A 13852-nucleotide genomic window follows, 5' to 3' on the forward strand; every position below is an offset into this window, starting at 1 on the left:
GACAGAGTACTGGCTGTGGACCTTTCAATTAAAAAGACCAACAGACGTATAGCAATGACCAAAATGACCATGATCAAAAAATGTCAGATTAATTGCACAGCCCTATATTCAGTCCACCTGTGGTCCTGCCAAATGATGGTGTAATAGAGATAGAAGTTAAAGGTGTTGAAACAGCCTAAAACTACTCACTCTCTGGCTGTTTCTCATTGGGTGTGATGGAGCGGATGAAGTCCTGGGGCGTCATGTAGACCTCGGCATCTCCATGTTCGCTGATGACCTTCAGAGTGGCAAAGTACCGGAAAATCTTGTCTGGTGTCGAGTACGCCCGTATTCTGTTCTCATACTCCATCACCTGCAAGGCAACAAGGCCAATTGATCTCACCACTCAAGCAGTCCAAATTATCTTTGTCCTTTATGCAATGTCAATAAAGAAATTGTTTACTTCTGCAGGTTACAATAGGAACTAAATCTAGGGATGGATGACATAGTGGTTTCAATATCGATATCAGCTGATATCAGATGGGTTTTGGGTTTTATATAACGCTTTTCCACCTGCAAGGTACTCAAATGGCTTTACATCAAGGAACCACTCACCCATTCATACACATTCATACACCACTGTACATTGGCACAGGGGGTGAGGTGGGTTAAGTGTCTTGCTCAAGGACACAACGACAGCATTCATCTGTGGGAGCTGGAATCCAACTTCCAACCTTCGGATCAGTGGACAAACCACTGAGCTAATGCACCTGTCAATCACTCTCAATCACTCAGCATTGTCTAGGCTGACCAATGTGGAGAGTGGGGTGGAAAAGGTGTCTTTGAGCATTTCAGAGAGAGAGCTGTTGAATCACAATATGCCAATTTTACCAAAATAACATCATCAAAGGAACGAGATCACAATTCGATTTTTAACAGTGCAAAGGTTAAAAAGAAACTCGCGTAAGTGAGAACTCCAAGCTGTCAGTGTTAAATAAATGTATGTTAGCCTTGTGACTCACCTCAGGTCCTCTAGTGTTTTAGGGATGAATGTGGCTGACAGGTTAACAAGATAAAGTCTATTGAAGTGTCACTTTGAAAACGACAAGGAGGAAAAATCATGTTGAAGAGAAAACTGCATCCAAATCTGGTTAAACATTTTTATATGAAATTATAGTGGGACAATATATCAATTACAAGATTAGAAGTGTTGAAAAAAATCACTTTCCGAATAAACAAATTTACGTAAATATTCATTGTTTATTTGATCGAGACACATTCACATGTAGCAGCATGTTAGACATGATACTGCTGTGATTTTGTGTTAAATTTTATAGTACAGTTACACATGTACGATATACATGTTTTATGATGGATTGCAAAACTATCAATTGATTTGTGTTATTGAGAGAAAAAATCATATGACTGACAATATCGCTGACCTGAATTCTAGACATAATTCACTGGTCAGCATAGTTTTAGCATTAGCCTTGTCACAGTTTACCTTGTGTGTCACATTCACTGTCTGCAGCACAAAGATGTGAACAGATGAAGCGAAGCCGAGGAGCTGACAGATCTGTGTCTGTTTGCAGCTGAGCTCAGCCCTTCTGTCCCAGAGGTGACTGTGGGACTGGGTGACAGTGAGGGATAGTGGACAGTGGAAACACTCCCATGAGAACAAACACAGGGCATTTTTATATTTCTGCGCTATATCAGCTTAAAAGAACACTGTGTAACTTTCTGGAGTAGGGCCATCACCTGTATGATTCCATGAAAATAGAAACATTCAAACATTCTCCATGGAGATACATATATTTTATGGCATACTTTGAAATATTAAAGCCAAAGGATAAGTAGGTGTAGGCCCTGCTCCGGGGGGAGGTTTGCAACTCTGCTCAGAGTATGGGCAGGTGAAAAAAAAACAACAACGTGCTTTTATGTTAGTCTTATGTGGGCGACTGGCTCAGTGGTTAGAGCTTTGGTCCTCCTACCCGAAGGTCGGAGGATCGAGTTCTGTCTTTGTCTCCTTAGGTGAGGCACTTCACCCACATTGCCTAGTATAAAAGTGGTGTGTGCATGAATGATTGCTGGTGGTTGAAGGGGCCGATGGTGCAGATTGGCAGCCTCGCTTCAGTCAGTCTGCCCCAGGTAGCATATAGTAGCTTAACACCACCAAGTGTGAAAGTGAATGAATAATGTGGCTTTGACAAGCCTGTAAAACGCATTACAAGTGTAAGGTATTATTATTATTACTATATTATGTAGTTTTCTGATCTGTGTTATAATGTAGTTTCCTCATCAAAAACACACACAACACACAAATCCTGCATATTTAGGCTGAGTTCTTGTCTCAAACAGAAAACACTCCACCTTCCACCTTGTGATGTTATGTGACAATTCAAGAAGTGTTCCACTGTTTTTAAACTCCATACACCTTCACTAGGATAATTTAGATGATTTCAGCCCTGGAATTGCCCATGTCTATTGAACAAAAGGTAAAAGGTAGCAGTTAACTTGAACTCTACAGCTTCATGACATCATAAGGTGGAACAGAGCATTAGGAGATTTAAACAGACTAATAATAAAGGATTACTTAAACATGTGTGAATGAAACAAAACACAATTACTGATAGGTTTCTGATGAGGTAACAACATTCTAACATGACCAAAAGTTCATGTGAGACAGTTTTTCATAATATAGGACCTACAGGTAATGAAGTTTTATATGCGCAAGGTGTTTTGTGTTGCCACTAAACTAAATTCTGCTGGCAAAATTTGATTAAGAATAACTTGATATAGCAACATTTAGAAAGCCAGACTAGTCACAATACTAAAAATACTCAATTTTGATACCAAAGCCCGGGGAATGACACTGACTTTGATACCACAAACACAATTATAATAATAATTATTATTATTATAATAAACTATTCAGGAGGTCAGCTTTTGTTCAATTTTTGTATCTTTTAGCATTGTTACTTGATGTAGTTTTGATACTAGTTTCAATATTGAATAGAATAGTGGTATTGATTTTTGATGACCATGGACTACAGTAAGTTTTCTTCTTTCTTTGTAAGTACAAAAACTAGTTTGTGCTTCAGTTCAGATTTGGTGGAATTGGCCTTTTGTCGGGGGGCATCCTGGAGCTTGTCCCCAGTTGAGGCGGATAACAGTGCACGGATGAGAGGTTACAAGACAGTTTTGTGGAAAGGTAAAAGTCTTGAAAAGTGATGAAAAGTCAAGAAGGCTATTCTGTCACCTCTTTTTGGCAATCATTTCTGCTTTGTACCTCACACTCGCCCTCACCCACTCTGAAACAGCTGCATTGTTTAAATGGGTTTTAAATACTTTTGGAGGTGGAAGTTTGTGTGAAAACCTTTTAACTCTTGTACCCCAGGAGAATTAGTGTACCATCATTTGAGAACCATAATCGGAAAACCAGTTTAGATGTTTGGTTCAACAAAGCCTACAAACCCAAGAAGTTGAAATATACTGGCAATTTATGAATATTTAGATCAAAAGTCATTTTGTGGGATTAAGGACAGTACATCATTAACTAGATAAAAGGGAAAGATTTGAATTTTAAATACCTCCCTACTTTCACTGGACTCTATATTAGTTGCATGGGGGCCACAAACCTTCCTTTAAATATCTCATCATGCACAGAATACAAAACAAGCACAATACAAGGCAATTGTATTTTTTGTTTGTTTTACCATTTATAAACTGCTTAGTGCCTCTTCAATGGCCTCTTATTGCCTCCGCAGCCAGCAAACAAAAATACTGTGTTTCAGCATTATTCAATAAAATCTATTTTCGCTGTCATTATCTTTGTTTGTCCAGTAGCAAAGTGACGAGATACACAAAACACACAAGCTCATACAAGCTCCCCAATTAAGGCAAAAAATGCATCTTCAGTATGACTACAGAAATGCTCATGGTAAGATATTTGAATGAATACAATTTCTGGGAGTAAATATGGCACTTACTGCCTCTACTAATCAAAAAAGGATTAATTACTTAGTTACTTCTATATATTTACAAAATGTCTAAATATTTATGACAAGCAAAACGTGTAATTTATTAATGCTATTGCTTAACTTGTTTTGTTGTGTTGTTTTGAATATGGAGGCAAAAGGCCCATCATAGTTTCCTCTATTAATGGGAAACACAGATTTATTATTTTGCATATGACATTAAAACTGCTTTCAAAATCAAAGTGAATTGACTGCTGGATTGTAGGTATATTGATTATTGATTACCTTGCGGTCCCGAAATCCTGAGCGCTGTTTCTTCTTTCTCCCTCCTTCGCCTTCCTCCTTAGACTCCTCATCTCCAGAGCTGGCCTCCACCGACTGATCGGATTCCGTCACAGATTGTGTTTCATTCCCAAAGTCAGCTTCCTCTTTCCTCTGTGCCTCTGTGTGTTGGACTGAAGGCCCAGCATCTGCATAAGCCCTGATGTAAACAAAAGTATAAATCAACATCAGGGTCAGATATTCCACAAGTAAGATAACTAACTAGAGACGGATGGATACAATTAGGGTTGGGCGATATGGTAAAATAAACATATTTCCTGACAATTAGAAATTATCTGATCTGACTTTGATTAAAATGTATTAATTGCTCAGCCCTATAAATTCAGTTCTGCTCCAAATAGGTGGCTCTTGAAAATTTTTTGCTGATGAGGTGGGAGGCAGGCTGCCATGTCGCTGCCTGTAAAAATCTGCTCTGAAAAACTGCAAGAGAAGACATTTACCCTCATATTCTTTTAGCACTTCAGTGAAAATGTTTGGGACAATTGGAGTTGCAGTGTCGCCCAGTTGAGCATCACAGCCAAGCTGTGAAAATGAAAGGAACTTGGCACCAGGCTTGCCACTCACATTCTTTATGAATCGTCCTTTAATCAAGTACTCAGTTGTTTTCATTTTTATCAAATGTAAATGTATTGTATGCATATACAGTCAGAATATATATACAAAGCCTTTAATATTTAATAAATCTTATTAATTTGATGTTTTAAGTTTTACTGTACAGTACAGACACTTTATAGTTGTGCAATATGGAGAAGTGCCAGAATTGAAGTCCAAATTGTAAACTGGCATAAAGATAATAAATAGCTGGGTATGTTCAAGGGGGGCTGGGTAATTCACTTTAATGGAAGAAAAGTTGAGGTGAAGACTGAAGCACGTCGTCAGATCAGTCTCGTCTTTGTGGTCTCATCCATCACTTGTAGTCCCACTGCTCTGCCCCTCTCTCCCCAAAGAGTGCTCATGTCAATGCCCTTTCACACTTTCTCTTAACCACCTATCTCCTCCTTAGCTACAAATAGACAATACGAGACCAGTGACTGATCTACTCAAGGTTATTTATCCAGTCATTTGGTGTCATTTGCAAACCAGAAATGGCCTAATGTTTTTTCTGATAATGAGACTGCAGTCCAATGTTTAAAATGAGCACTGGAGAGCAGGGAACAGTGAGATGAAGGACAGGTGACCCTTAAGCAAAAACTCAACCCAATTTGCTAAAACACTGCCCAGATAAATTATCATTGTAGCACAAAATTACAAATTACTTATACTGTATGTTACGATAGAATAGAGTACTGTATGGTAAAAATCTGTGTCTGTGGTAGGTATATAATGGTAGGCAATGCTGAAAGGAGGCAGAACTGTTTTGGGGTGCAAATAAATGTACATACTCACATTAATATAGTGCTTTTCTACTTTCAAGGCCCTCAAAGCACTTGACAACAACCATTCACACACACATGTCAGTGTACACAAACACCGGGGACACAGAGAGCTAAGTGTCTTGCCCAAGAACACAATGACGTATTCACCAGTGGGAGCTGGAATTGTACTGCCAACCTGTGGGCCATGGGATCTGACTGCTCTACCAACGATTTATAGGCCAGGAACGGGATTTGAACCACCAACCTTCAAATTAGAGGACGAGCACTCTACCAGCGAGTGACTATGATATTTTATTATGCAGTATTTGGTAGATGGATACTAGGTCAGAGCTGCCAGAAGACCGAAGATGAGATTTGTGGATGCAGTGAGGAAAAAAGTTTGTTGATGTGAGAAAAAAAAAATGTAAGATGGTGGTAAATTATTCAATGGCAACATAAAGGAACATATATTCATTCTGGCATATTTTTCTACTGAGGGCTTACATGTAAAAATCTAACTTTATACACTGTGTTTTCTTTTTCTCATAGAACAAGATTACTGAAACTCAAATACCTTTTCCACATTAGTCCCGCACTAACAGAGGCTCCAGTGACCCCTGCCAGAGTGGCCAGCATGAGCCTGCGATGCCCCGTCCCTCGGCCTGCCCCGCTGTGATAACGCCGGGACAGCTGCGCCAGACCAAATGACACCGCTGACAACGCCCGCGAGCGGTACATCCTACAACACAAAGAGGGAAGATATATGACCATGATTCATGAAGCAAAACAAAAAGCAAGAAAGGACCTGTAACTAACATAGGCAGCTACATTGACATAAGACAGACAAAATGGCAAGATATTGATTTATTTGTATAAAAATGTTATATTTAAATGACCACAGTTAGCAAAATGCAAAGGCTGCAATCATTTGGTAATTTTATTTTTTTCTCTGCAAACAGCAATACTTTCTTCATGGAGTTGGATTATATATAAAACATGTGCAGGTTTTGACCACTACAACCACATTTCAACTTTCAATTTTGATCTTCTCTCAAATGTTAATTAATGTTTCCGGATTTGTTTACGGTTTACTTTGCACTCTGAACTGAATCTTCACTTTAAAATTACAGCTTGTATTAATGTCTGAAAGACTGCAATTTAAAAATAAATCCCAATAGCTCTCATTCATGCTGAACTAATGTGTCTCACCTTGTGGACTTGAATTTGTGTCTTATTTTACCCCAGAAGAATGTTATTGCCAATGCTAACAAACTAAGAACAGCTGTGATGAAACAACTGGCATCAACACACCAATGATATGACACATTAGAAAACACATTCACATTTCTACATACACAAACTAAATTTGGAAAAAAAAAAAAAAAAAAAATAAGGTACTTAAAATGAATTATTCCCAGCTGATATTCAGAATTAATTCTTCTGATTTAAAAGGATACAATTATGGTCTTTTCAAGGCCCGGAATGTTCAGTTACCTCAATGAATAAACAACAGAGAGATCAAAGCTGGATACAGAAACACAGGCCAATAACACTGCAGATGAGCCCAGAGTCTAAATGTGCCCACACTGCTGCCCAATTCACTGATGTTTGGGAGTGATGTGCTGAGTAAGTGATGATTTGTACTCTACCAATTGTCAAGAGTAGTTCTCTGAAATGAAAGCAGAAGGTGCACTTAGCCCAATTTGGCTTTTTCATTTGCATAGATAATTTTAGTCACAGTTTTGGGCTAACACCTGGTAAAGCTTACATTGTTATGGAGACTTTTTGCGAATATGAAGACAAATAGCATTCTTTCAGTGTAATCTTGTTCACTTGGAACATTTCCAATTCATTTTAAGAACAGAATCGAGGGCAATTGACTCTTACAAAAAGGGGTGTCAAGATGAATTGGTTAATTGATAATCATGACTATTCTGCTCACAATATAGGGCATTTTATGGCTGTTAATGTCACTTTAACTTTGCTTTATCATTCAGAAATTTTCATTTAATGGAGCTGTTAACATTCTGAAGGGAAAATAATGGAAGTTTATTAGATAATAAGAATATAAATAAATAGAGGATGTCACTATTGTTTGGTTATGGTGTCAATAATCGTGAATTACATTCATATTTATTTATACAGGGAGGGCCCAATGAAAGTACCAGACTCTCTTTTTTATGAGTTGCCTGTTACAATACAGTACAAAACAAACAAACACAAACAGAACAAATAACTACATAGATCCATTTAAAACATTAAAAATAAGTGCAGGTGTGTTATAAAATCTTTATCACCAGATTATGCATTAGTGGCACCAATGTATTATGCATGTCCTTGAAATATATTCAACATTTGGGAAGCAAAATAACCAAAAGCCTTTTTTCAGTTCTAATGCAGCTAGTTTTAGACTTAGACAATCATGAGATCTTGTATTAAAAGTTCCCGTATCAAGATTCAGCAAGTGAGATATTCAGGCAGTCTATCAAGTAGTCCCTTATAAATACATTTGATAGAGTATTGTTCTCTTCTGACAGATAGCGATGGCCAACCTACTTTTTCATAGTGTACAGTGATGGGTTTTAAATGCATTGCCTGTTATGAAACGAGTGGTGAAAAGAGTGTGTCTAAAAGTTTCACAGTAGAAGCTAAAGTCGGCATGTATATTATATCTCCATAATCTAGGACAGAAAGGAAGGTTGCTTGAACAATTTATTTTGTGTAATTCAATGGTTTACAAGATTTGTTTCTATAATAAAATTATCATTTTGATACTATTACATAATTCCAAGATGTGTCCATACGTTTTCACAAGCCAAAACTCAAAATATTTATAGGTGTCACGCTTTCAATCTGTGCACCATTTAATGTATAAAGATGTGTAGTTTGCATATTAAGTGTAAAAAACAAATCATATACTTAGTTTTATGTCCATTCAATGATAATTTAAGGTTTTTTAGGGGATTTTGGATTTCATTTAGTCACTGCTGCAGTTTTAAAATCACCTGTTCAACACAGGGAGAACTTGCATACAAAACAGCACCATCTGCATATAAATGTATGAGGCTTTCTCTTAAAGGGCCCATATTATACTATTTTCTGATCTGTTGTTTTCTCATCAAAAACATACCTGGAATTGTGTTTTGTTTCATTCACACATGTTCAACACACAAACCCTGCATATTTAGGGTGACACTTTTACTAGAACCAGTTGGATGATTTCAACCCTGGAAGTGTCAATCTCTACTAAACAAAAAGTACAAGGTAGCTGTTAACATTAAAACTAATACTTTATGGCATCATAAGGTGGAACATAGCAGTTGTGCTTTAGAGATGTAGGTAGTCTAATAATGTAGCATTACTCAAACATGTGTGAATGAAACAAAACACAACTCTGGGTATGTTTTTGATGAGGTAACAACATTCTAATGTGGCTAAAAGCTCAAAAGAGTCAATTCATAAATATACTAAGTAGTGGGCCCAAAATTGACATTGGGGCACTTCTTTGCTTAAAGTAAAAAACTGATTTAAACCCATCAGCTACTACTGCTTGGATCCCCTTGAAAGATCATTTTGGAACCAATTACAGGCAGCAATGTCAAATCCAATATTCTTCAGGGGCTTCAAGAGGATTTTATGATCTACTGAATGAAAACCTTTAGTTAAATCAGTAAACAGTGCTACACAATATTGTTTGTCATCAAGGGTTGTGAAAATGTCATTTAAAACTTTTATAGTTGCAGTGACAGTACTATGCCCTTTTCTGAAACTCAGTTAATAAGACTTCAAAATGGGGCATTTATTTAGATAAACTGTAACTGATTTGCAACAAACTTTTGTAAAACTTTTGCAACAAAGATCATTTAGATATTGTCCAGAAACTACTTACATGTCCCACCTTTACGTAAAGGCAAAACGTGTCCCATTTCCTATATTTCTGATATAACTTCCATTTGAATCGACAAATCAAAAATATGTAAAAGGTTGAATTAATGAGGAAGCTAGTAATAAAAGTTTTGCATCAAGATCATCAGCCATGGACTTCTTTGGGTCTATGGAGCAGAGTGCATTTAAGACCTCAATTTAAGTGAAAAGTATAATTGTAAAACTGGGATGCTTCTTCTCATAAAAAATCATAACATAATAATTATACATTCCATTCAAAATCCATTCCTCATCCAACAAGATGGAACCAATACCTGAACATAACTTAGGCTGGATGATCCAAAAGTAGTATTAAGTAGAAAAACTGATGATCCTGTTGACAACATGAATATGCATGCAAATGATAAAAATCTGCATTTTGCATCTGATGTCACCAGTCCCCTCCAGATTACAGTGGACATAGACAATAACTGTGGACCACTACAGTCTTTGCATATCACTGAATTAACACTACATGATTATTGCAGTTGAGCCCTGCAGATGTAAGTGTCTTCTGTGTCAATGTCATTGCCTGACACAGGGATTCTGTCCAAACTATTTAACTTTTGGCAGAGGACCCAAAGCCAAAACTAGTGTACAGATTTGTTGCTAGCCAATGCCATTTCCAATTACAGTCTGAGTAACCATTTATTTAATTATATTTCGTAAAACATGCGTTCTCCAGTGACAAAAGTATAATCTTGATCTCCATTTTTTCTGTTTATATTCCCATGCTCAGTTTTTATTTAATTCATGTGCTTTTAGCGTTCATTTTTAGATGCCTGCTAATGCTAACTCAAGCTAGCGCCTCATATTAGCCATGACTTACGCTGGAGATGGATGCTGCTGTTGGATTTCTACGACGCACAGTTTAATTTTAAAGCTCTTGTGTCAGACGTAAGACAAAATTACTTACATAAACGACTTCAGAGACCCTTGTTAGTCCGAAATAGCGGCGTCCTGGTCGTACAGAGGAGTGAATCCGCGGTGTAGGCAGGGTAGATGGGCTGTAAACAGTTCCGTGTTGCTCGGTGCATGTGCGGGTGGGGTCACGGCTTTCACTCCGCCCCCTGTGGCGCACTCTAGACCTCACAGCACTCTGCATTACTCTGTGGCACACTCTGGACCTCACAGCACTCTGCATTACTCTGTGGCACACTCTAGACCTCACAGCACTCTGCATTACTCTGTGGCATACTCTGGACCTCACAGCGCTCTGCATTACTCTGTGGCACACTCTAGACCTCACAGCACTCTGCATTACTCTGTGGCACACTCTCATAGCATCTCATAGACCTCACAGCGCTCTGCATTACTCTGTGGCACACTCTCATAGCATCTCATAGACCTCACAGCGCTCTGCATTACTCTGTGGCACACTCTAGACCTCACAGCACTCTGCATTACTCTGTGGCACACTCTGGACCTCACAGCGCTCTGCATTACTCTGTGGCACACTTTCATAGCATCTCATAGATCTCATAGCACTCTGCATTACTCTGTGGCACACTCTGGACCTCACAGCGCTCTGCATTACTCTGTGGCCCACTCTGGACCTCACAGCGCTCTGCATTACTCTGTGGCGCACTCTAGACCTCACAGCACTCTGCATTCCTCTGTGGCACACTTTCATAGCATCTCATAGATCTCATAGCACTCTGCATTACTCTGTGGCACACTCTAGACCTCACAGCGCTCTGCATTACTCTGTGGCACACTCTGGACCTCACAGCGCTCTGCATTACTCTGTGGCCCACTCTGGACCTCACAGCGCTCTGCATTACTCTGTGGCGCACTCTAGACCTCACAGCACTCTGCATTCCTCTGTGGCACACTTTCATAGCATCTCATAGATCTCATAGCACTCTGCATTACTCTGTGGCACACTCTAGACCTCACAGCGCTCTGCATTACTCTGTGGCACACTCTGGACCTCACAGCGCTCTGCATTACTCTGTGGCACACTCTCATAGCATCTCATAGATCTCATAGCACTCTGCATTACTCTGTGGCGCACTTTGGACCTCACAGCACTCTGCATTCCTCTGTGGCGTACTCTAGACCTCATAGCACTCTGCATTCCTCTGTGGTGCACTCTAGACTTCACAGCACGCTTCATTACTCTGTGGCACATAGCCTAATCATAATGTATATACTTTTTAGTTCAGCTCAGTTGTGTGTGCATTATGACAAGGCTATAGGCTACCAATGATTATGAGTTGTTTGAACGTTCACCTCTACCACATGCCTCCAGCTTCAGGATAACTTTAACCAAATGACTATGGCCTGGTTGACAAATCACAGTTTAACATGTGTGAAATTCACATTGTATGTCACTTGCATTTTTATTATAGACCAGTTTTATTCCCTGGCACAGACATCCTGAAAGGCTGGATTACCAGGCTATGCTAGGATAGATGAATATGGTAAGATAGGTGAATCCTGGTAGTTTACAATGGCTGCTCCATTATAGCCTCAGTAAGGTTGAGATGGTTAGTCTATAACAACAGCAATAACAACACCACTTATTGGAAATTAATGTTAAGTTAAAGATGCCCCTTATTTATTAAGCATTGTTACAAATGGGAAGTTATCTAAACAGTAGCCAAGACATTAAAGGCTCACTTCAAAGAAGCCATATAATTGAATAGGTGAAACAGTTAGGTAACAAATTGTGTTCGTAGGGAGGAAGAGGTTTTTTGTTTGTTTTTTTTAAATATAATTGTAATAATTATTCCCAGTCGCAGTTCAGACAAAAAAAAATCAAAACCAGATATTACTCCACAGAGTACTTCACTTTGCTTCAGTGAAAATGTAATTTCAAATTTGTTAAGGAATGGATGATTGCAGGTTGCACACTGAACGGTGGGACAGCAAAAACATGATTATAACAATCATGGTTTTAGCAAATGCTACTTTAATTTATACAGCAGTTACGTCTGCTCTAGTGACAACACAATATGGTTTAATGCAAAGGGAAATATTCAATAATTTCATACATTTGGGGCGTCTGCTGCTGTGTGAGAGAAGTGCTTTTAGATATTGATAAAGGCGTCTTCACATGGGCATGTCATAATGCAAAATCAATCAGATCATTACAGTAACTAATGGCACATGGTCACAGGGTTCAGGTATCACAGGCAGTTTTCATGTCAATATCTACCACAGATTTTATGAAAGCCTACCATTCATTTTCAGTCCTGTGTGACTTTTTTTTTTTTTAACAGCTTATATTTGCAAATTGCAATATTAAATTTGTGCTCCCGGTCCCACTTCCAAGTCGTTTCTATTTTCTAGCTTTTCACTCGAGAGACTCTAATGCTGCCTTTGAGCCACAATTCTGTTACTTATTACAAAGACACATTATTATGTAGTTATCAAATAATTAACACACGTCATGTATTTGGCTTTCTGTATGATTACCCACCTAGCACATATCAAGAGATATGAAACTTGTTATTAAACACATGTAGATGCTATAATTATTTTTAATTAGACTTTTACTTAACCAGGTCAAATTTTTCAGAACCAGTTCTCCTTTGCAAACATAACCTTATTGAGGATTTATTTTGTTTGTGAGTTTAAAAACATAGATTCCAAAAGCTGTTTCCAAAGCATGATTTGTGTTTGTTGCCAAAATACTGACCATAAACTGAAAAATTGCCACTTTTACAATGAACCAAGAACATTAAATATTCCTATTATTGGGTGCACAAGAGCAAGAAATTGTGCAAAATTGCAGGAAAGTAGGTTGATGTATGCCCTGCATTCCATACATGTGTGTGAATTATTGGAAGAGGTGAGTACTGTTTAACAATTATTTTTAAGATTGCGTCATTTTGTGTGGTGAGGGTGAAGTATCTGTTACCTCTTGTGGCTGTGATGTTGTGCAGCTCTTATACACTGCTTTTGTGACAGTGAAAATGTGGCAGGAGAGATAAGGCAGGTCCAACTGTTGACGCTGCATGATGCCAGTGTTGCTGGCACACACTTTGTAGTATAGTGGAGTGTAATTTTACATTAAATAAAGAACGCTTCTACTGTAACAGCAGTTTGTGTGTGCCGAAGTTATTGACCTGATTTGCAAAAGTGACTATGAAACTTGAGTCTCAAGCTGGGCCATTGTAAAGGTAAAGAACAGTTCAGGTTACTACACACAAATACAGTAGCACTGAGTTACAAAAGGACATAGCAGACTAAGTTGCCTACATCTATTTTGTCATTCGATTTCACATTAGTTGAGGCTTAAAGGCCATTGTTTTGACTAAATATCAC

The 13852-nt window shown here is 38.3% G+C and overlaps 1 protein-coding gene across 1 annotated transcript in view; it reads right to left on the bottom strand.

The window, feature by feature from the left end:
• micu1 (mitochondrial calcium uptake 1) overlaps positions 1-10619 on the bottom strand; it is a 38093-nt gene extending 27474 nt beyond the window's left edge. The window contains exons 1-4 of the mRNA XM_033979479.2: positions 10494-10619; positions 6228-6392; positions 4242-4437; positions 190-352 (exon numbers count right to left, since the gene is read on the bottom strand). Of these exons, the coding sequence (XP_033835370.1) occupies positions 190-352; positions 4242-4437; positions 6228-6392; positions 10494-10495 (526 nt within the window). The 5' untranslated portion in view covers positions 10496-10619. The remainder of the gene's footprint in view (positions 1-189; positions 353-4241; positions 4438-6227; positions 6393-10493) is intronic.
• Between the last annotated feature and the right edge of the window lie 3233 nt (positions 10620-13852).

Source organism: Periophthalmus magnuspinnatus, chromosome 15 (genome assembly GCF_009829125.3).
Source record: "Periophthalmus magnuspinnatus isolate fPerMag1 chromosome 15, fPerMag1.2.pri, whole genome shotgun sequence".
Classification (NCBI taxonomy): domain Eukaryota; kingdom Metazoa; phylum Chordata; class Actinopteri; order Gobiiformes; family Gobiidae; genus Periophthalmus; species Periophthalmus magnuspinnatus.